Here is a 24,528-nt window from a genome sequence, read left to right on the forward strand (position 1 = left end):
TCATATAATTATATAATCATAATCATAAAAAGGCTCCTCCTCCTCCACGTCCATTGACAGACAAATCAGGGCAATCACCTAGCCAAGAATCACCTCCAACTCAAACTGATGGATCAGGTCCTATGGATATGGACTATGATCCACTCTTTAGTCAACCAGAAACCAAAGCCAAACGTGGGCGTGAAGTAGTTGAAGATGATGACTATGACTTTTAAAACCAAACAACGACAATACCAAATCACACACACACACACACACAATCTATAAATTCTTCTGTCTTATTTTCTTAATCTTTTTAAAGAAGTATATAAAATGAAATAATCGTATAAATAAATGTATCAAGGCAAACCAAAAGAAGAAGAAGTAAAAGATATTATACTATATATTAACTAATAAATAAATCTGTAATAATTCTTTGATTAAACAAAAATATATATATAGTAACCTTAAATGTCTGTGTTTCTGTTCAACGTCACGCTCTATATGTAAAAAAAAAAAAAAAGCACAGAGAGAGAGTATACTACATATTACACATAAAAGTGTGTACGCTGTGTGGTAACAATATGAGATACATTTCATTACTTCATTACTTCCCTTCTTCTTCTCCTTTTTTTTTATAACTTATATTTGAAATGCCTATCATTCCACAATCAGTTCAGCAATGGTATAACAAAGTACCTTTGATTACCAAAGCAATCATTACCATCTCAGCGGCAGTAATTGTAGCACCTGCACTCGGTATTGTTGATTCCTCAACATTTGTTCTTAATTGGAATGCCATTTTCAAGAAAGGACAAGTAAGTTTCTTTTTTTTTGGATTTTTTAATTTTTAATTTTTTTTTAATTTTACTTAATAAAAATAACAAATTATACTTCTTTACATAAAATGTGTACATTATGTATTTTACATGCATACATTTGTATACATCTCATTTGTTGGTTGTTTGAATGACTCCTTATTATTGCTATGAATCTTCTTGCTGTTGTTGTTCTGGCTGCTGCTGTTTACTATTAAAGGTCTGGAGACTCATTACAACATTCTTTTCAAATCGACTGTCATTTGGGTCATTAATGGGAACATATTATCTATATTGTCATTCTATTGAACTTGAAACAGACGCCTTTCAAGCAAAGAAGGCAGAATATGCATATTATCTCTTTGTTACTTCTATATTCCAACTGGTAATACATATTTTAATATATAAAGTATTTATATCTATATCTATATCTATAAAGAAATGGAAGAAGGATAATGAAGAAGAAAAAGAAAAAAAAAGGGAAACCAATATGGTTTATATAGCTTAATTTGCTTTCTTTTCTTTCTTTCTTTCTGTCTTGTTTGTGTATATCTGCGTGGGTCTTGTCTTGTGTCTGTAGGCTGCGGCATCTATACTAGGTCTGTCGGTCATGACAAACGGATTCAGCATGTCTATTGCCTATCTTTGGGGTCGCCATTATCAAGGTCGAGAAGTATCATTTATGCTCGGTCTTCGCTTCAAGGCACTTTATTTGCCTTGGGTGATCTTGGCCTCTGATTTTATTACGAGCGGAAGATTGTCCATGGCTTCATTGATTGGGATCGGTGCTTCTAGAGCGTACTGTTACCTCAAAGATGAATACCCTCGACAGGGCGGAAGACAACTGGTGGCCGTTCCTGAGTTTTGGGTCCGCTTCTTCAACAGAGGCTTCTCAGCTGGAGGAGGTAGTGCTGGAAGTGGATTACCCAATCCACTTAACCTCCGTCTGACCGGGAATTCTCAATGGTCGGGATCAGGCTTCCGTCTTGGTACTCGTTAAACTCTTTTATACAAAGTAAATGAAATAAAGCTAGATGTAGATTATACATATGTATGTATCAAATTTGACTTTATGATACTACTACCTCCATTTACTTTTACATTCATATTTACTTTTACACTGCCATTGCCACTACAGCAACAACTGTTCTTTATTACGATCACAATTACATATAAAATTACATAGATAGATAGATAGATAGATATATCTGTTTCTTCTATCTAAATAAATAAACAAATGTGCATTTTTGTTTTTCCTTTTCTTTTCATTTCATTTATTATATCAAACTTCTTGTACACATTATTTCATATTCTTTCTGACCTGTTCTTTTTTTATAAAAAAATGACTACGTCATCAAATGAAAGGAACTCGGGGGCCTGCAAAAAAATTGTTTGACAAGGCAAACCACCGACGGAGGAGTCAACAAAACTTTTTTTTTTCTAGCCCGCAACCTTGACTCTGGCTAGCTTCCCTCTTCCTTGCCTATTGAACATACCCCCCCTACTCCCTTTCCCCCCCCCCTTCTCTACCAATGTTCTCCAGGATTGCTTCTCAAGCCACGAGACGCTCTGTTCAGCAGGCCATTAAACCTGCCGTTCAGGTAATAAATATGTTTCTGTATTTACTTCTTTACTTCTATACTTCTTTACTTTTATGTCTCTCTGTCTCTCTTTTGTTTTTTTTTTTGGATTTTTCGTTTTTTTTTTCGTTTTTTCGTTTTTTGGATTTTTTTTTTTTTGGTTTTATTACATTGAAAAGAAAACAAAAAACAAAAAAAAGAAGAACAAGAACAAGAACAAGAGAGCTCTACATGTCAAACTTCAACTCCAACTCCAACCTCAATTCTTTTGTACTTTACCGGAGCCAACAACAACAGCATCAACAACAACAATTCACCATTCAATTACAACAATATATACATTTCTCAAAAAAAAATACGCTACAATGCACAACTGTGGCGACAATTCCAAATTCATTTATTTGAATGAAGAAGCAGAATCAAAAGCGACAATAACAACAACAAAAACTTGAACGGCTAGTTACCATGACAACCATACAACTTTGATATTTTCCATAATAATGTACACATATATCGAAACAATAAAGAGTCAGAGAAACACCCAGAGAGAGATAGAGAGAGAGAGAGAAATCGAGAATAACAGACCGAAGAAAAGATTCTTTTTACTAAACCATTTGATTTATATTTTCGTGTTTGTGCTTTCTACGTGTATCTGCGATTTTATAGGCTCGTTTTGCTTCCACAAAGCCTGCTGCCGCTGCTGTACGTACATAAAACTAAAATAAATAGAAAACTAGATGTAATTACATAGTATATATATACAAAAGTGTGGGGTTATATTATGTATATAATACACTATTTATTATGAATTGTTATATTAATATATGTTTATGATTGTTCTATAAAATAGAACGCTATGCAGGTTGCTGGTGTCTCTGCTGCCATTGTCGGTGCTACTGGTCTTGGCTACATGTATGCCAATGACAATGTCCATGCCAACATGGCTGATGAGGGTCTTCATCCCCCAGAGCACCCTTGGTACCACAACGGTCCCTTGAACACCTACGATCACGCTGCGTATGTGTTTTTTTTTTCTTCTTTTTTTTAAAAAAAAATTCATTATAAAACACACACACACACATAATTCGAATTATTCATAATAGTCACTTTTTGCTTGTTATTACAACCAAAATATATTATATATTAACACAACTATTATGATTGTATCTCTTTAAAAAAAATAGTATCCGTCGTGGCTACCAGGTTTACAAGGAGGTCTGCTCCGCCTGTCACTCTCTTGATCGTATCGCCTGGAGAAACTTGATTGATGTTTCCCACACCGAGGATGAGGTCAAGGCCATGTCCGAGCAGGAGGAATATCAAGATGGACCCGATGACAATGGTGATATGTTCCAGAGACCCGGAAAGGTAAATTTATATATATAGAAAGAAACAATGAACAATAGAATATATATATATATATAATTAGTTGATATATCAGTAGAGATAGAGGGTGAGAAAATGAATAAAAGAAAGAAATGCGTCCCTGTGTGTGTGTGTGAATAGAGAGAGAAAAGACAAAAGAATGACAAGTCATTATATCAAACTTACTTACATTATTGTATATGTATTTGTACTCGACGTTTTTAGCCTTCTGACTATATGCCCAGACCCTACCCCAACGATGAGGCTGCTCGTGCTGCCAACGCTGGTGCTCTTCCCCCAGATTTGTCTCTTATGACCAAGGCTCGTCACGGTGGTGCTGTAAGTATCTATTGCCAAAGATAAATATATATATATATATATTTCTTGGGCACAAATACAAAGTAGAATATACAGTACAGTATGTGTATTAAACCGATCAATTATCAATTATCAATTATCAATATAGGACTACGTCTTTGCTCTTTTGACTGGTTACGTCGATGCTCCCGGAGGTGTTGAGGTCCGTGAGGGTCTTAACTACAACCCTTACTTCCCCGGTGGTGCTATTGCCATGGCCCGTGTCTTGTTCGATGGTGTTGTCGAGTATGAGGATGGTACCCCTGCCACCACCTCCCAGATGGCCAGAGATGTCTCCACTTTCCTTGCCTGGGCTGCTGAGCCCGAGCACGATGAGCGCAAGAAGATGGGTATGAAGGCAACCGTCATCCTGACCGGTTTGACCATCTTGTCTATCTACCTCAAGCGTTTCAAGTGGGCTCCCATCAAATCTAGAAAGATTGTCTACAAGTAAGTTAAATTGTGTGTGTATAATATCTATCTTAATACTCATTATTATTCTTTTTTTTTTGTGTATATGAAAAAAAAACAACAACAACAATCAATCGATAACCTTGACAACCAAAATTTATTAGCCCTCCCAAGTAGATAGTAGTATATTAAAAATCACCAAAAACAAAGAAATCAAGACATTTTTTTATTTACTGTTTGCAAACTACTATCTGTCTGTCTGTCATGTCTGCCATGTCTCTTTATTTGGCTTATTTGGTTTATTTGATCTACTTAATCTTTTTTTTCTCTTTTTTTTTTTTGCAAAATTATCATTACTATTATTATTATCACTATCACTATCTAGCATTGGCTAGCTTATATGTATATATTACGAATATTGAACATTGATCGAAAAGAAAAATGAGTGGAAACAAGCAGTATATGTATACAAAATATTAAGTTAATTATTGCTAGGGTGATTATGAATTAACCAAGAGAGAAATATACAAAAGAGTGTTTATCGACATGATCTTTAACAATAATATTGATATTGTTGTTGTTGTTGTTATTGTTGTTGTTGTGAATTATTTAATGTGACTGCTCTTTCTTAAATTGGCAGTAGTAATAAAATGGCTGTGGTGTAGATCCCTTTTTTTTTTTTGTATTAACCAAGGAAGCTATACACATACAGAACAAGTGATCATTTAAAAAGAAATCAGACAAGGACTTTTATACAGAATATATGTATATATATATTTAATAATTATAAAATCAACCTAATATGAAAACATCTAGACAGCAAAAAAAAAAAAAAATAACAATCTGTATTACCCCACTTTTGATTTCCTTCTCTTTCAAAAACTTGGACAAGTGATTTAAATGTACAATTCTTCAGTCTTTGGATCTATTTTATTCTCACAATTCTATACAAAATAGAGTTGTACATTCCGCATACACACACACACCAAAAGGAATGAATGACTTTATGAATTATTCATTTTAGTTGCTTTAAAAAAAAGAGAGAATCTTATATTTTTCTGGGGGGATTCAGAATCAAGTCTGATTGACAAGTGGTATTACTATTGCTATTATTATAAGGCTATAGACTACAAAGAAGAGAAGGACAAGAATATCATATATCATGGGTGAGTCTCCTACATATATACCCTTTTTTTTTCTTTTTGTTATATATGAAAGACCACAAGACCATCAAGCTATAATATTTAGTTCAATCAAGGGTTAAATCGAATTGAATATGACAATTTAAATAAGTAAATAAGTAACTATGGAAACTTTGTTTCGCGTGCAGATTTTCTTTTTATTATGTATAATACACCAAGTATATATATATATATATACTTATTCAAGTCCATATTAAAACACTATGTGCCCGCCCTTTTTGCTTTATGATTTTCTCTCTTTTTTTCTTTATTTTGTTTTAAGAATGACCATGGGATCAGTATCTCCTTCTCTCTGTTATACATATATATATATATATATATATATATCTATATTGATTTATTGATTTATTTTTTGTATAGTTATATAATCGTAAATCGTAAAAGCAATATTTAATGACAATAGTACTAATACTAATATTTTATTTTATTTATCAATTTATGAATACAAGTATACATATAGTGTTTTATTTACATGTAGTCATATACATCTGACTAGATCGATAGACGCAAGATCTGAGAAGCAGAAGCACCAAAGTGTACAAGATCACCCATTTTTCTTTTTGTATATATGTATAAAATAAATCAACAATAATAATAATGGTGGTGGTAAGGATGATAGACATACATATCAAACAGCAAAGAAGAATGCTATTAATTTCAATACCAACAACCGTATTGTATGTGGATAATATTCATCATTTTGGCGGGCTGTGTAAGGTTAACAAAAAAAAAGACCCTTGTTCTCTCTCTCTATTTTATTTCTCTCACCCCCTTAAGTTTCCTTTTTCTGTTACAAGGTTTGATTGCATTGTGTTTGAAGTGTAGAGTACAATATCACTAGTACCAGTGTGAGTATCAATACTGAGTGTATATATTATTGAGGTGTACAAAGATTTGTAATATTCACAGAGTAAAATACAGGCGTCCAAAAATAATAAAATAAAATAAAATAAAATAAAATAAAAATATACCCAGACTAGATACGAAACAATGTCAGGTCATCGAATATACACACACACACACAAACACACACATAGTACATCTTTAGTTCCCTTCTTGACATGTACATGCACGCCTTGTTCTCTATGCAATTCGCTCCATCTATTTATCTATCTATGCAAACCACAAGTTTCACATCCTTAAACAAATATACTCAGTGCAATAATAATAATAACAGCAGCAGCAGCAAGATGTCCTTCTTTTTATTATTATTTTGTTTCACTACTTGATTCAGTCTATTAAAATACTACTTTATTTATTTATTTATTTCTCTTTAATACTAAAAGAAATACTCGATCCGTTTTCCATGTATTACATCTATATATATATACATATATACAATATCTCGTCCTCCTCCCCCCCAACAAAATAATATATATAAAAAAAAATACTTGGCGGATCTACCTTTTATCCATAATTTCAAGTGATGTGCTTATTATCATCTGGTTACAAACATTATACTCTGCAACCAAAACTCGTATTTTTTTTATTTTGATCATTATAACTTTGATACATAGCTGTGCAATGCATATATGCATATACGCTTATGCACTCATGTCTATATGTACAATGTGTGTAATGTGTACTGCTGTTTTACTTGGTATTTGGGTATATTATCTGTCCTTTGCTATATGTTTGTTTTCGGCTGTCTATAAACTAGTTCAAATGTGATATACTATACTCTATCAGCCTTTACCGTTATCAAGAATGAAAGTAAAATAGAATAAGATAGAGATGATAGTAAGGTACTCCAAAAATAACTCGCGTGTATCATTTCTTTCTTTCTTTATTTTTCAATTTTTTTGAGTAACCTACCTCCAATAAAGATTCCTTAAAATCGTCTTGTCTTTATTGAAGAAATAAATATAAATAAAATAATAAGGTCACTATTGACTTACATGGACGAAACAAGTAAAGAAAAAGAAAAAAGAAAAGGAAACAGTTAACCTGTCAATCAAGAAACCAATATTCTTATATATAAATTGTACGCCTATAATAACTGTGTGCAATCTATCATCTGGGGGAAGAAGAAAGAGTAAATAAAAGCGAGTTGAATATATTAGCAGCTAATGTAAAAGCCCCAGAGCCCTTTTGTTTAACCATCCTTATCTAGTTTATTTATTTGACTATATATATATGCCTGTAGTACACTTTACAAAATTTAAGATTTCAAATTATTGTTAGTATTATTTTGGGGGGTCTCAGTCTTTTTTTTTTTATTTTTATTATTATTCCAGATAACGCATTCATGTCAAAATCACGGCCCTTTTAAACTACTAGCATTCTTGTTAATGTTATCATTGATAATAAAAAATAAAACTTCATTTATTTCTCTTTCTCTCTCTCTAATCCAAAAGACCCACCCACCCACAGGCTACACACTACTTGCCAAAATAAAGAAAAATGACTTTAGAATGAATGGGAACTTGAGGGGTGTTGAGAGAAGGTGTTTTAAGAATTTTTGTATGGAGTTTGATTGATAGTGATATAACAACAAATACATAGACTATTATTTCATTCTTAATATTCTTATCAAGAATTAAACAAGAGTCAAATCTAGAGATTGATATACCAAACCATGTAACCACACGGACCCTGACCAAAATACATTTGTTAAAGTGATCGTTGACTGAAAATATCTATTATTCTGATGTTGCTGGTGGTAGTGGTGGTGATTATGATGATGAAATATATTGAGAAATGAGTGGTCTGCATGGGTTCTGGGCATTGACTACCAGTCTACATTACTCTTATTTGCGCTGTTTATTCTCTTTCTGGGGCAAATACAGATACAAGCACAAGCACAATAATAATGATATTATTTTTTATCAAAAAAGAAGGAAAAAATGTATACATATTATATATACATACATACATATATGTGTGTATGTAAATTTTACCAACTAAGAACAGTGTAAGTTTCTTTTGGTTTTTAGTTTCGCAAACTCGTACAAGAAACTAAAGTGATTGTAATAATTATAATAGTAATTAAAAGATATTTTCCTCCGTTTGGAAACAATAACAATACACAAGAAATAGAGGATAGCTGAGTAGTTCTGCTTGGTATTATAGCCTTTTGCTTATATTGCTTCTATTGCTGTTAGTGACAAGTAACACAATGGTAGTGCTGACAAAGAAAGAAAGGTCTTTTTTCTGTTATTCAATTAGACTTATTCTCTTGATTCTTGTGCTTTACTTCTTTTTTTTTTTTGGTTTTGTTGGCGTGATAGATTCTGTACAATTTGATCACAACAAGAAGAAGAATAAAATAACTATGGTTACAAGAGCTGTGTCAATATATGTATTCGGTTTTTATTGTTATTATTATTTGTTGATTTGTAAGGACAGTAAAAGAGTATCTGAATATGGTGTGGGTGTGTGGGGATGTTTCTTTTTTTTTCAAGGTTCAATTTTTATATAAAATAAATAGAGTACAATAATTAGCCAAGTGATTTCAAATTTAAATAATATGATATATATGTATATATAGAAGGACAGAGGTTAGTGATAAAGAATTTGATTGTTATTTTCTCACTTTGAATATCAAGCTATTCAGGTGTCCAAGCCTCTGTTCTACTTTATTTGAATATGTACATCTCAAGAGCGCTCATTACCAATATATACAAAGGTAGAATTGGCGTGCACAAACTTTGACAAAGTAGTACATGACCACATCCACATTTTATATGTACAGGCTCTAACCCCAACACCATCACCAAAAGTAGCTTGTTTTAATAAAAATACAAAATACAAAACACAAAGCAAGGGGGGTGGAGGCGGGAGAGGCTAGGAAGTTGGGGTGGTACAAACAAATGAAATTATATTTTTGCTACATCTATAATGCAATATTGTTTATGGTTTCACTCGCGGAAGATACCAAATCCAATTCTAGATCGAACAACGGGCATCTTTTTCTTATATATATATTTGGCTTTATTGTCCTACACCCCCCCTCTCCCCCATAATCTACTTTATTTTACAATTCACAATTCACAATTCACAATTAGGATTTCAGAGTTACAACTTACAGCAATTACATTTATAATTATGATTACAATAATTACAGTACAGTACAATGCAATCAAACGCAAAATTCACATCATTTGGCTGTGTATAAGACCTATCTGGCTATCTCTCCATCTACTTTATTATTTGGTCTTGATAAGGAATAACATACCAAATATTTTCTTCTCTTTTTGGAAGTAGACTTGTTCAACCTCAACATAGACCAAACGAAATGATTTGGTGCAGTCCATCCGTTATTCACCGAAAAAGCTCATGATGATCATACAAGACAACATGAGCAATAAATCTCTAGTCCAATAGGCCAACCTATTCCAACCTACTTTTATGTATTTTAATATATATATATAAAATATAATATAATATTATTATAATGTATTGTCTTGAGAGAAAAACATATGTTTGATGCTATCTGAGAATTGGCTAAAATATTGCGTTCAATCAATCGAATAAAACAGAAAAATCCAAATCCAAACCTATCTCACTAGTATTATTTAATCATCACTCTTTCTTATTTTAACACCCACCAAATATATATTTATATATATATAGAGGTCTCGACTCTGTTACAATTCACAATGAATATTCTCGTGTCATTCTTGATATGCTCGATTAATGACATTATAAAGATAATGATGTTCATATATATATATATATATGTGTGTGTGTGTGTGTGTGTGTGTGAATATGTAGCTTTACCAAGTCTATTGTAATTTTTTTTATTTATTTTTTACATATTTCTATTTGCCAATCTTGACCATATCTTGAACCTTTATTTGTTTATTCACTCCTAGTTACGCCCTTTTTTTTCTTTTTCTTTTCTTCCTTTCATCTTCTCTCAACTCGGAAATACCACCCGAGTACACCAAAGAGGGATATCTCGCTTGTAAGCTCCCCCCCGGTTCATGTTAAATGATAGCTTGAGATAGAAAACGCTAGTCCGTCTTCTTTAATTCATTCTCTCCCTCTTTATTAAACATTTCCTAATCCTTCACTAGTACAACTTATAATAATAATTTTGTATTTACATATAGATATAAATAAGGTGTTGATAATCTGTAACATCTGGTTGGTTTCCATTTGCCTGGTTTTCACTTTATATAAATAAAAATAAAAATTATCTGATTTGATGTATAAGAGCATCTGCAGCGGTTACATTAAAACTAATTTTTGCGACTGTTTTAATGTAGATTCCGAAATGTTCTTAAAAAATCGTCTACAGCGGTTACATTACAGACAACATTATAGATAATGTAGTCCATTTTTAAGGTCAGGAACATTACATGTAGTGTTACATTATAAATTGATATTATCTTTTTGAATCGTTTTCTTCCCTCTCACATCCTTTGTTAAAGCGAACAATGGTCTATAGAAATGAGCAAAGAAATTCTCGCAAATTATGCTCACTATTAATCTGACAATATTGAAATTATTAAATTCATATTTTTAATGCATCCATAGAGAGCAAATGTTCAATAAAATAAATTTTAGAAAAAAGAATATGAACATAATCATTAGTGAAGAACTGGAAACTTTAGACAGTCAAAAAGCTCAAATTGTTCCTTTGTAATGTAACCACAATTTGACAATCTGTTTTTAACTGGTATTCAATCCCCGGTGTGGCTATACTACACTATATATAATGTTTTCGATAATGTAACCGCTGCAGATGCTCTAAGAAAAAGATGTTTTGCTTTGACTGCAAAAAACATGGTGGGGTAAAAAAAAAAAGTAGAATATAAAAGAGAGCGAGAGAGAAATTGGTGCATAACTAAAACTCAAGTACAAGACACTTTAAACCCCGGAAAACTTGCAACAATTCACTAAAATCGCCTATTTTTTTTTCTATAGGGTAACACATATATACTACTACCTGTATATTCTGCAGCAAAGAAGAAGAAAAAGGAAGTTCAGTGTGATTTTCCTTTTGCAAAAATAAAACAGATGGCACGATTAATAAAGATAACGTGCGTCAAAGTTAAATAGTCTTTGAGAGATAAATACAAGAATATTATATATATATATATATTTTAAAAAAAAAACTGAAATATCGGTGTCAATGTGTCAATTTTTTGCGAGGCACGCTTTATTCATTAAACTAATTAACTGATATACACATACATAATTAAAAAGAAAGAATATTGTTTTATTAGCTTTTTGATACTTGAAATAACCCAATAACGCCCTCCACCCGTCCTCACATTTTGCAGAATACAAGCATCCCAAATCCTGTACTTTAGTCATTTGCTTAATATTCTATCTTTTTTATATACATTATTGAAATCTTAAAACATAATTAATTCATTATAGTGATTTATTTTCATTTGCTTCTGTCATTACTCACGGAACATTATATCGTCTTTCATAAATATATACATTGAGTAAAACAATTAACTTTTATCTTTTCATTTTATATAAAGCTGTAATAAATAAATACAATTACTTGTATTATCTATATTCCAATTTATTAATAGCATTTTGGTTGGTATTAACATGCTACAAAAATTGTAAGAAAAAAAAAAGTTAAAAGGTTAAACCAACCGAGGACCAAAGAGTACACATAAATAAATACTGCAGTTAACCATCAATATTTTACAGATTCATCAAAACAGTGACCGACATGAGACACGTTATACAAATATATTCAAAAACAGTAAAAGATCGTCGCCTGCAGGATTCGAACCTGCGCGTCCAAAGGACAATGCCTTAGCAGGGCACCGCGTTAACCACTCCGCCAAAGCGACCTCTGATGACTAGTATAAAATTGTAAAGTATTCAATCACACGTACAAGATGCAGAAATAAAGTTGAAATTAGATAAATGTCTTTTATAAAAAACATATTTTATTAATTTCTATTTAGCCACATATTATACTAGCTGATGATGACAAGGGTGTCTTAAATATATTATATTTATAAAAATATTAGACTTAAAAAATTTCAATAAGAGTATCTATAATAGTAAATATTTAGAATTATTATAAAATTGATATATAATTTTAACTACTGTTGTGGTAATTGAAGTTGAAGAAGTTTTTAAGAGGAAAAATTAAAGATTTGAGATTGAGAGACAAAGATTTGTGAGAACTTGTACAGGATTTATTTATTGAGAAAAGATTTGGTATCAAAAATTTGACAAGGTTCTTATACTGAACTACTACTGCTATTTATATTATTTTGGATTGGGAAAATTATATGACTGAGATCAGGTAATTAATCCTATCTGAGTCTTAATTAGAGCAACATGATCTTAGAATAATTAATATATGATTAATTATATAAGAGTATCTTTAACAATATCTAAACTCAAATACTAAATATCCAAATTAGGAAACTAGTGTTTAGATTTTCCAAAAAAAACGTCTCCAGCAGTTTTTAAACAAAAATCTAAATACCCAAATCCGGAATTTAGATCTAAACTTTTTGAATTAAAATCTAAACTTCTGTAGGTTTTCTCAAAATTTGTTTAGATTCTATCATTTACTAAATTTTCATTTTTTATTTATATTGTGACTTTGAATTTTCGATTTTAAATCTCAGCCTTTAGAAAAAATCTCACTAAAATCATCAGCTCTTTAGAATCTATATTAAGAAACTGCTAGAGTGGCCTTGATATTCTTCATATTAAATTGCTTTATTTGTACTAGTGTAGAAAATCCTAATTTGAATATTTAGTATTTGGGTTTAGATACTGCTGGAGATACTCTAAATATGTATAATCTCAATGAAATATTAATATCAAAAGTAAATATGTTTATGAGTTATAATTATACTTATAATAATCTACTAATGTATCCCATATTATGGTAATATCATCATATGAAATATAACTACTATCATATATGATAAATCTATGTATTAAATAATAAAGTAATTGATAAACATCTTTGACTGAAATAGCTGAGGTCTTATATTATTTCTTTCAGACTTATTGTTAATTACAGCAGTAGCCAATATTCATTTACAACAATTACAAAATAATGACTTTTTTTAATATAGTAGCATTTTTAAATTAACTTAGACAAACCTCCTGAGTTGCTTTTTTTGCTGTTATATGTCAAATCAATGTAAATTATAAAGAATATAAAAAGTAATATCAATGCAAAATGTTTTTACTTTAATAAATTTCTTTACAATATTGGTAACTATTAAAAAAACTAATGCTGTGTTGGACCTAGTCTTGATAGTTTTCTCTTATTATTTGTGAGCTATATTCTAACAAGTATTCCAGAAAGATATTAGTATCTAATCTTGACTTTCTCTTGGCCAAGCCCTTTAGCTTTAAGAAGTTCTCTTCTACTGACTTCAATAATAACAAGTAAAATGACAAGAACTTGATATGATGTTATTTTGTTGTTATAAAGTTTCCAACCAAATGAGATCTGTGAATTGAAGTATTATCTAAGATGTACTATTGAAGAACAGCATTAGTATCATCTAGTGTTTTTATGAGTGACTTTAAAAACTTGATAAATAGTTCAGTGTTGGTGCCTTTTGAAACAAGCTTGACTGACATACTCTTGATATCATTATTTGATATTGCTGCTAAGATACTGATATTGAGTGTTCTCTTGGTCTTAGTATATATAATGGCATTCTTCCCCCTCTTTGACTACCCTTGTTTGAGTATGAGATTAACATTAACTTCAGCTTTGTCAATAAAAATGCAATTGACTACATATGCAACCACAAGTTCTAGAAGAGACTCTACAAATTTTCTTCTTGCTCCAATAACATCCAAATCATTTCTCCTCTCCTCCACAGCCTTAGTTTGCTTTAAGCTGAACTCAATATTGTTTATTATATGATGATATAGTCTAATAAATGTTATGTCTTTTCTTGTAAGTTGTCAAAACATTTGTATAGTGATCCAGACACTCAGATATTAGATTTATCACATATAAGAGCATATTCATATTGGGATGACATAGTAGCTATCATCTTATCAGCATATAAGAATATACAAATGATTAAGTAATCAGGTCAATAATTATTACAGTTAGTATTGTGGTGATCCAGACACTCGGATGTTGGATTTATCACATATAAGAACATATTCATATTGGGATAGCGTAGTAGCTATCATCTTGTCAGTATAAAATATATATAAACGATTAAGTAATCAGCCCAATAATTATTACAGTTAGTACTGTAGATAATATCTTAAAGATTGTTAAGATAATTATATCATACTGCCAGGTAAACTGTGTCAGATCAATATAGAGCTAATTTAGTAGGAAGTCCTAAAGCTCTAGTATAAAAGAGAAAAGAATAGCTAAGAGCTAAAGAAGTACGATGTATGACTTGATGTCATAATTGTAACACTGACACTAGTTAAGCAGTAAATACACTCTAATAACCAAATATAGTAAAGGAAGAAAGCCTTAAGAAACTAAGACGTAATGACAAGAGCAGATTGTGTTTTCTTATAAAAAGGGACACTTTTTATTTATGAATAAAGACAACTTATATACAGTTGTGGTATACACACCACAATTGAGTGAAGAACAGACCCCACAACCAAACACTGGTTCCTTTTTGCTAATGAACCTGGCAAGTTAACAATCTCCGGAACTGTTACACACCAGGCACATGTACACTACACACTCATACAGTGTAAACCAACCATTACACAACAGGGATTTGAATTACAGGGATTTGAATAGTAGCAGATATAAACAATATTATTTTGTCTCTTTAATAAATAACACTCTCACAGTATCTACTTTTCCCATTATTGAGATACTAACCCATAAACAATCCCAAATACCTCAACAGTCTCAAAGTATTTCTATACGTCTCTATTATCAAATATTTTATTTTTCTATTGTTTCGTACCTGAAATACCACAAGTATTGTAGATAATATCTTAAAGATTGTTAAGATAATTATATTATATTGCCAGGTAAACTGTGTCAGAGCAATATGGAGCTAATTTAGTAGGAAATCCTAAAGTTCTAGTATAAAAGAGAAAAGAATAGCTAAGAGCTAAAGAAATACAATTTATAACTTGATGTCATAATTGTAACACCAACACTAGTTAAGCAGTAAATACACTCTAATAATCAAATATAGTAAAGAAAGAAAACCTTAAGAAACTAAGATGTAATGACAAGAGCAGATTGTGTTTTCTTATAAAAAAGATACTTTTTATTTATAAAAAAAAACTTATACATAGTCTTAAAGTATTTTTATACAACTTCATTTTACAAATTTATTATTATCTATTGTTTTGTACCTGAAATACCACATCCCTAATAACTGTAATACCCCTAACACTACTCATACCTCTCATAACCCTCATAACTGTAATAGCTCTTATAATCTTTATAGTTCTTAAAGTATCTAGAATCTTCAAAGCCTCTAAAGTCTGTTAAGTTTCCAAGGTTTTCAAAGGTGCTAAATTCTTAGAACTATCTGATATTTTTGATACTGTTAAAGCTTTATTTAATAGAAAAAATAAATTTCTCATCTATTCTTTTAAATTTAAATAGTAATTTAATCTTTAATGGTTATTATAAATTTTTTTAGTTAATGTGATTTAAGAAACAAAGTAAGTAGAATATTAGAAAATCTTTAAAAATTTCTATATTGTTTAATACAGTCAAAGCTTGGTATAGTGATATTCGATATAGTGATAATCGCAATATAGTAATAATTTTTTGGAAAATTTGGGCCCGTGCCTGCTTATTATCACTATATCGAGCTCTGAGTTTATTTTTGTACTATAAAAAAATAAATGTAGTATATATTTTATTTAGCATTTTAAAGCAAGCCCAGTTTCTTAGACAAAATACTATAAATCCTATTAGAAAACAGTAGCCACTCACAGCGGCATTAGAAATATCACTAAATAATGCGCGGAGTAAGAAAAAAACACGCTCGATATAGTGATAGTGATAAAATTTCTGTCCACCATCCATATCACTATATCGAGCTTTGACTGTAATGTCATTAGATTCTTTTCAAACAAAGAAATATTCTAGTCAGTAGACTACTGCTTTCCTATCTTTCAAAAAGTTATCAAGTAACCTCTTTTACATGTCAAACTAGTTTAAAGAAGATTATTGTAATTTTAACTTGTTATTATTGTTCATCTCAATTGAGTGCACAATTATTATTATATAGTATGTACAAGATTCAAAACTTTCCCTCACAGTTAACTGTTTACTTGCTCATTGCTCATCTCAATCGGGAACACAATTATATTGTGAGTTATCTGGGCAAGAGTAATTCATGAACTTGTTTTAAAAATATAAAGACCAAATGTAAGTCATGCGTAGAATATCTTTTTTTTCTTTTTGAGGATATAGAAGATAAGTTACATAATATTTATATATTTAGACGCATAATTACGAGGTTCAACTGTCATCATGTAAAAACAGAACAAAAAATGTTTTTAACAAGATAAAAAGGTTACTTTATTACATCAATTTTTTTTTAGCTATGGCCCCTACTGCCCTCTTTGTTCTATTTTAATAATTTTCTATCCAAGTATCCTTATTTTCTCTGTCTCCCTATTCAAGAAGTATTGACTGCCTACTACAACTTCCAATGTCTTAGTATTGATTAATCTCCAATTGGAGCTCAGTCTTTTGGTTGTTTTTGTCCACACACTTCACATACATACAATAATCAGTTTGTGAATTGTAATGTATAAACAGAAGTTGGAATAATCAATGCAGTTGATCATCTCGCATGTTAAAATAATTATAGGCAGATCTGACCAAATTGCGCATTATCAGATGATCATGTAAAAACAAATAAAATCTATTCGTATGTGCAATGGAAGAACAGTCTTGTTAAACTTCCATTTGATTTTTAAAATAGGAGCGGACTAAATAAAGAAAAAAGTATGTGCTATCAATAGCTATGGTCTTTTGTGGGAAAGAAAGGTGGGGTATATTTTGGCCAGGTATATGGTAACAGACACACAATAAAGGACAGTATAGTAGATTAAAGTAAAATAAGGCGTAATCTACTTTGGTTGTTCAGCTCTTTTCATAAAGAACTACGGGGCTTCTCTAATGTTGAATTCTACAAAGTATTGATAAATTGTTTTTTTTTATATTTTATTTATTTATTTTATGATTTTGCGTCTGAGCGTGAAACACTTTTTTTTCCTTCTCTCGGTGTGAGTGTATCATTCCCAACATCAGGGCCGCAAAACAGCGAGCAAGACGGACTCGAAAGGGGGATATAATACACACACGCACGCACACGCACTCACACACAGAGAAAAATAAAAAGAAAGAGAGAAGCATATATACAATTAGATAACTAGATAACTATACAATGAACGGCATTGACAATCATGCACGAGAGAGTCCTCACAGTACAATGAACAGTGCCAACCTTGTTCGACAATTAGCCGCACAGTTTCCCGAATACGAACGACAACCCCACATGGAACCATATGGTGGTGTTTGGATGAATCCAGACATGGAGTTCGTTGATCAATCAAACATGCCTGATTACGAAAAAGTCATCGAGGCATCTGGGAATGGCCGTTATTCAAAGCTTAACACTGTACTCGGAAAAGGTGCCTACAAGGTTGTCTATAAGGCCATTGACAGAGAAGAAGGTTATGAAGTAGCATGGAATGTTATTCAAGTAAGTCATTGCACCTTTATAATCTTATTTTATTTCCCTTTTTCTTTCTCTTAAACTATATTTACCACACATAAAATTTATACCTATATTGTTCTTCTCTATACTTAATAAGCATACCTACTCCTCTTTAATACTGCAGCTATTAACGATAATGAAATAACAAATGTAAAGGTTACCCGACAAGAATTCAAGGATCTAGGCCATGAGATTGATATCCTAAAGTCTGTTCGACACCCAAACATCATCACCTTCCATGATGCCTGGTACAATGAAACAGAGTTTGTCTTTATTACCGAGCTTATGACATCGGGTACTCTGCGGGAGTACATCCGAAAATTAACACCTCTGCCAAACATCAAGATTGTAAAACGATGGTGTCGCCAGATCCTCAAGGGACTAGCTTATCTACACGGCCACGAACCTCCAATCATTCATCGCGACATCAAATGTGACAATATATTCATTAATGGTGCTCATGGTGAAATTAAGATTGGTGATATGGGTACAGCAGAGATGAAGAATGGAAAAAAGTACACCGTGATCGGGACCCCCGAATTTATGGCCCCGGAGATGTATGAAGAGCAAGGCTACAACGAAAAAGTAGATATATATGCATTTGGTATGTGCTTACTTGAAATGGCAACTGGAGAATACCCCTATGGTGAATGTACCAATGCAGTCCAGGTGTTCAAGAAAGTAACTCAGGTAAGAATAATAATAGTAATAATAAACGGAACACAAATAACTAAGCATAATTTAACCTCCTGGGAAAGAAGACAAAGTAACATATTCTAACAGTGATACATCCTCTGTAGACTATCAAACCCGAATGTCTTTCAAGAGTTCAGGACCCAGAAGTATTAACTCTTGTCAACATATGTCTCACGCCAGAAGACGAACGGTTAGTTACGCACATAGATAGTCTCACAATAGGTTGCTTTATATACATTTGTATGCTAATTATTTTTTACTTTGTGTATAAATGTGTATACTCAGTATGACAGCACAAGAGATATTAGAGCATAGATTCTTGGCTGTAGAGCCTGAAGTTGTCTTGGTGTCTAAAGATATGACCATGAAACTACTCACCCTTCAAGTCGTTTTCAAGGGGATGGACAAACTCTCAGTGAAATTTGAGTTCAACGCAGACACAGACACAGCGGCTGATGTTGTGGCTGAAATGGCAAGTCTCTCTACTACATTGGCAAAAAAATACAGAGCGAAAATAAAGAGAGGAATCTAACTATTGCTGTGTGTATTGTATTGTATAGATTGAAGAGCAGGTCCTCCAAAATTGCTATCAACAACTCATCACTTGCGAAATTAACAGAATATTGCGAGACATTGCTCGCAACCAAGGTCCCCCCGATAAAGGAGAAGATGAGAAAATTGTGTGGAGACGAGAAAACGATATCCGGTCTGAACTTGAAAGAGCCAAGAAAGACCTTGCATTAGCAGTAGAAAGAGTATTCGAGGCTGAGAAAAAGTGTGAACTACTAGAACAGCACAATATAATAGCTGAAGAACGTTGTAAAGAAACGATTTTTGCTCTTGAGCAAGCCAAATTCCAGATTCCTGACTTACTACAACCGCAACCGCAACCGCAACCGCAACCGCAACCGCAACCGCAACCGCAACCGCAATTCCAGCTACAGCCACAGCTCCAATACCTCTCCCCTCAATCCACTACCTCTCCGGGGCCAACCTCAGATGATAATAGTACCAATAGTACGATGCTTTCATCGCTCGAATCCGAACTTTCCAAGCTGTGTGTCTCTGGAGACGAACAGGTAGAAACTACGACTCATTCTGCATTGATGGAGAATGTTCTTGCTGGTAAGGCTAAATACTATGGTTTGTTGATGTATACGTTTTACTTATTTGTTTTTCTTCTTCCTCTTTCTTTATTATTACACTTATTTTGTACAGAATATTCAAATGATACCAGTATCGACAAGTTTGTGATGGATACTGCAGGTGCCACCAATCGAAGCAAGGACAAACAGAAACAGTGGGCTGCAAAATTGCAGGATCAAGATATCATGACCGTGGGTGACTTGCGTGACCTTCATGACGAGGATTGGTCAGGGATTGGCTTGACCGTCTTTGCTTTGCGTGCCCTCAAGAATATGCTTGCAGGGAAGAAAGCAGCCGTGACACAGCGAGGACTTCAAGGAACTCGAAGCGGCGCAAGTACACCAGTTGAAGAACAAGAACAAGAGTTAATGTAGATCTGGAATCACATTCAGTTGGCTTTTCTTCCCTGTCTTTTTATTTCTCTCTTTTTTTGTATTTCTCTCTTTTTATGTAGCTGTGTTTTTTTCTCTCTTTAGATACCTTGCCATAAACCCCTATTCAATCTGCTGTATTTCATCATCTTTATCATTGCATACCTAAAATAAAAGAAAGAAAGGATGTGTAAAGGAAACTTACATTGATTTATAATGCTTTTTGCCAAAGTCCGAAAGTATTTAAAGGCCGGAGTTGCAGAAGCAGAACAGTGAGACAAAAAATAAATATGTTGGTGGCAAAAAGTCAATATCTCAGGTGGAAAATGAATTCCGGTACGTTGAAGCATTAGAGGAAGAAGAGCTGTAGGCCGGTATCGGGAAATGCGTGTTTTATAATCCTGGGCGCCATAACCTGCTTTACTTAATACATAAAGGTAGGACTTCAAAAAGAAAATTTGCCTACAGGTATACAAGAAATCAAAAATCTGTTGGAACAAATGCCAAAAAAAAAACAGAAAGCTCAGGAACGGCATGAAACCAGGCTGTATTAGCACAGCCGAGCTCTCCCTGTCGCAACATAATTATTCAAAAACTAGCAAAGAATAATTGATCAATTATCGTCAAAAAAAAAACCAAAGCCACCCCAGCGATGAAGGAATATTACACAAATGAAGATACTCCTACCGAAGAAGATCAACGTATCAGTGGCTTACTTCCGTTCAAAAAAATTAAATATCAAAGTCTTATTAATCATCTACAAGGAGACAAAGGCTTGGTCAAGAATATTTGGAGAAAGTTCAGCAATGACGCTGTACTGATACTTGGTAATTGGTCGGCCGGACAAAGTAAATACCATGGGCCCATCAGAGGCATCGAAATGAGTAGAATGCTAGCAAAAGAATGCTTTCAGATATACTTGATTGATGGGTTCAAGAATTCCAGTCTATGCCCTGCTTGTCAAAACGGCGAACTTGAAACATTTAAGAAAACTCAAAAGCCTAGACCATTTCAAAGGAGAAAATATCCTACAGTGGATTGGCACAACCATTTAAGGTAAATGTTTTTATATGAAAGTCATATATGTATGTATATGAATACATTGATAATCTATACAATTTCTACTCAGGTGCAAAAGCAACAATTCTTAAAGCCTGTGGCCGAATCTACTAGGGATACTACTCAGTCTTCTCTCTACCGCCTTTGGAATTGTGATATGGCCGCTACCCTAAACTTTAGGCATATTATTTTTAACTTGCATAAGAACAGAAGAAGACCAAAAAGATTCTGCAGATTAAGTGCACGTTCTTTTACTACTCTTAAAAGAAAAGAAGCTCTATTCAGTAGTAGCAGAACAGTTAAAAAAGCAAACTATTCTGTGTAGTTATCGCTGCATTAATTCAAGATACAGTATAAGCTTTTGAATAATAATATACCCGTTTTTATTTTGGACATATGTCTACACTCATCTTATTTATCAATTCATTTTTACAAAACTGTCTTATCCGCCTTGAATTCTTTTCTGTTTCGATTTTTTGCTGTCTTCATTCAAAAGAGGTAAACAGATTATCTCAATTGTAATTCTGATTCGTCCAAAAAAAAAACTAACATCGTCTCAATCTCAAGTAGAAACCCTGTAATAGCTAAAATATTTTTTATAAGGCTAACGATTGAACCCAATTCAAAAGCGCATGTTAATACACACACATCAGCTGAGTGTAAGGCCAAATAAGTAGCCAGATAGTAGTGAGAATTATCAAAGCTCTTTATAGAGACATATTATAATAGATTTTCATAGCAGAAATGTGTCCACTATGGGGAGGGAAATAGTGGAGAACAGTTTCTAGTATATTATATATATATTAAAAAGATAATAATAGTAATAATATTTATTTATAAAAGTACAAAGAGAGTGGTATACTGAGTAAAGATGTAATCTATATAGGAAGGAGAGAAGTCGCTCTTCTTCCAATGTAGGAGGTACCGTATCTTAGAGTTGAAATTCCACCAGGAATATATGATCCAAAATACCTTATTATGAAAGAGACAAACAAATATAACAAGAAATAATGGATTAAATGTTGTGCCCATCGAACGTTGTAATGCTCATCCATAAAGAGAACAATAGTAATAACAGTAATACTTACCAGACAAGAGCGATTAACTGACAGACTGCAAATATAATTGTAGGAATAGTTTTACGAGCCTAATGATATTTGAAACCACAGATCAATATTATAGCTTCCAATCACACGCCCATTATCTATTCACAAAAATACTGACCCCAATAGAGAAATATAGTGTCAGGCCCATTGTTCCGAGATATGAACAAGTGAATGGGAGTCTTTCCACAGATATCATGTGGCAGAGATGAGACCAAGGGCCACGCAACATGGCAATACTAACAAGAATCAAGATACTACCCACTATATATGCATATACATTTATCCACCAGGACAAAAGATCTTAGTACATACATTCACACTATAGATCAATCTTGTCTCATAGTTGATTCTTACATGTAAATGTAGCAGCGAATTTTCCAGGGAATATTGCCAAAACTGGAAGGAACAAAAAAAAGGCCTGGACAACGAATGAACAAAGGAATACACACACACACACAACAACCAAATAGAGTCGTGCTTTCATAAAGTTATATATTAATATTAGTAATATCTTACCAAAAAGAAGCATGCAATTCCTAGTGCAAGGCAGAGTGCACAAGCCATAACTCTCTGAAATTATTATCTGTCTTCAGTATAATCATTCTTTACTTGTTTCCCATGGATGCTTTACTTGCCTCTACACGTGACATTTGATACCATGGTTCTTCTTCTTCCTCACTATTTAATCCAATGGGAACATAATCTTGGACCGTTGATGTGACATTAGAGAACATGTTGGATGCTTTGTTTCGGATTGATGCAAAAGGCGAGCTTTCATTGGCTGCCTGGTTTGCCTGGTTTGCAGCAGGAAGCGAGATGGGAGATGACCTTGCGACATTGAAGTTTCTGAGCGAGTTACGGAATGTATTTTCTGTTGTATTAGACATATTGTTTTTCTTTATTTTATGTTATTTGTGATCCCTATGATTGTAAAGAAAAAGAAGATATATATGCTTGCTTCGTTCTTTCTTTTTTTTTTTTTTAAAAAAATAGCAATCTTATATGCCCGTCTTTAACTATCGGCATTTCTTTATGTGACTGGCGGCTGTATTGTCTGTCCATATAAGAAAGTACAAAAGAAAAAAATATAGAACACAATTTCGCTGATCTGGGTAAGATCGCACTAGTACTATATAAACTATAAGTATTTTAAATAAAAGTTGTGAGTGTAAATAATATTCTGATAAGCTTCAACTACAGTATTTTTCTTAGTACTGAATCTTGGTAGTTATTAAGGTATTTTTTTAATACAGAGAATATTCATTGCTGTAACTGCTCATGTTTCCAAGAAACTGTTATTAGTACCAAGGTGAATCTTTGCTTATTTCAGATCAGCCAGTCATTTATTACACAAGCATTATCATCATTATATTTGTGTCTTAATAATTATAAAAATAAAATAAAAATAAGCGACTAGTTAATATTTGTAGCTATAATAAAGGTGGAGTTTCTCATCATTTTTTTGGACGGGTATTCACCGATAGTTTGTATATGATCCATTTTGCTTATAATTAAATACACATATATGGATATTATTATTATCAGAAAGATTATTTGCTAAGCCAAAGAATATTTCTTATACGAATTAAAGAAAAGGACAAGCATCCAAAGAATTGTGTAACAATACATCTTAAATTGCTATTTTTTGAGGATTAGTGCTTAATTTCGTTAATATGCTTTTAGCTGAAGGTGATCAGTCTCACAAATGTTTGAATATTTTAAACAGTTTGCTTGATAATCCAAATATCTGGTTGGATCACCACAGCAAATAAATATACTTTGCACTGA

At 32.4% G+C, this 24,528-nt stretch overlaps 6 protein-coding genes and 1 non-coding gene across 7 annotated transcripts; 4 read left to right on the forward strand and 3 right to left on the reverse strand.

The window, feature by feature from the left end:
* Window positions 1–632: 632 nt before the first annotated feature.
* On the forward strand, window positions 633–2,054 carry PHYBLDRAFT_76050 (hypothetical protein; the record flags this gene model as incomplete). The annotated part of the gene is made up of 3 exons (XM_018443117.1): window positions 633–797; window positions 1,018–1,182; window positions 1,378–2,054. 3 exons carry the CDS (start codon window positions 633–635, stop codon window positions 1,795–1,797), a joined length of 750 nt encoding a protein of 249 aa, XP_018294304.1. The 3' UTR covers window positions 1,798–2,054.
* Window positions 2,055–3,317: 1,263 nt separating this feature from the next.
* Window positions 3,318–4,553, forward strand: CYT1 (ubiquinol-cytochrome c reductase cytochrome b/c1 subunit CYT1; the record flags this gene model as incomplete). The annotated part of the gene is made up of 4 exons (XM_018435280.1): window positions 3,318–3,394; window positions 3,562–3,745; window positions 3,968–4,081; window positions 4,209–4,553. The coding sequence occupies 4 exons, from the start codon at window positions 3,318–3,320 to the stop codon at window positions 4,551–4,553; spliced, it is 720 nt and encodes a 239-aa protein (XP_018294305.1).
* A 7,844-nt stretch (window positions 4,554–12,397) lies between these two features.
* On the reverse strand, window positions 12,398–12,479 carry PHYBLDRAFT_t93. The gene has a single exon. It is a non-coding gene; the product is annotated as a tRNA-Ser (tRNA).
* A 2,989-nt stretch (window positions 12,480–15,468) lies between these two features.
* On the reverse strand, window positions 15,469–16,657 carry PHYBLDRAFT_59800 (hypothetical protein; the record flags this gene model as incomplete). The annotated part of the gene is made up of 5 exons (XM_018440558.1): window positions 15,469–15,525; window positions 15,573–15,665; window positions 15,973–16,104; window positions 16,337–16,459; window positions 16,565–16,657. The coding sequence occupies 5 exons, from the start codon at window positions 16,655–16,657 to the stop codon at window positions 15,469–15,471; spliced, it is 498 nt and encodes a 165-aa protein (XP_018294306.1).
* A 1,483-nt stretch (window positions 16,658–18,140) lies between these two features.
* PHYBLDRAFT_154941 (hypothetical protein) lies at window positions 18,141–20,578 on the forward strand (the record flags this gene model as incomplete). Its single annotated transcript, XM_018433363.1, has 6 exons — window positions 18,141–18,318; window positions 18,487–19,052; window positions 19,163–19,248; window positions 19,344–19,530; window positions 19,619–20,201; window positions 20,277–20,578. The coding sequence occupies 6 exons, from the start codon at window positions 18,141–18,143 to the stop codon at window positions 20,576–20,578; spliced, it is 1,902 nt and encodes a 633-aa protein (XP_018294307.1).
* A 649-nt stretch (window positions 20,579–21,227) lies between these two features.
* Window positions 21,228–21,959, forward strand: PHYBLDRAFT_166240 (hypothetical protein; the record flags this gene model as incomplete). Its single annotated transcript, XM_018435384.1, has 2 exons — window positions 21,228–21,631; window positions 21,653–21,959. 2 exons carry the CDS (start codon window positions 21,228–21,230, stop codon window positions 21,957–21,959), a joined length of 711 nt encoding a protein of 236 aa, XP_018294308.1.
* A 553-nt stretch (window positions 21,960–22,512) lies between these two features.
* Window positions 22,513–23,627, reverse strand: PHYBLDRAFT_143251 (hypothetical protein; the record flags this gene model as incomplete). The annotated part of the gene is made up of 6 exons (XM_018430959.1): window positions 22,513–22,606; window positions 22,723–22,781; window positions 22,859–23,001; window positions 23,095–23,136; window positions 23,257–23,276; window positions 23,350–23,627. 6 exons carry the CDS (start codon window positions 23,625–23,627, stop codon window positions 22,513–22,515), a joined length of 636 nt encoding a protein of 211 aa, XP_018294309.1.
* Window positions 23,628–24,528: the final 901 nt, after the last annotated feature.

This window comes from Phycomyces blakesleeanus (genome assembly GCF_001638985.1).
Source record: "Phycomyces blakesleeanus NRRL 1555(-) unplaced genomic scaffold PHYBLscaffold_6, whole genome shotgun sequence".
Lineage (NCBI taxonomy): Eukaryota > Fungi > Mucoromycota > Mucoromycetes > Mucorales > Phycomycetaceae > Phycomyces > Phycomyces blakesleeanus.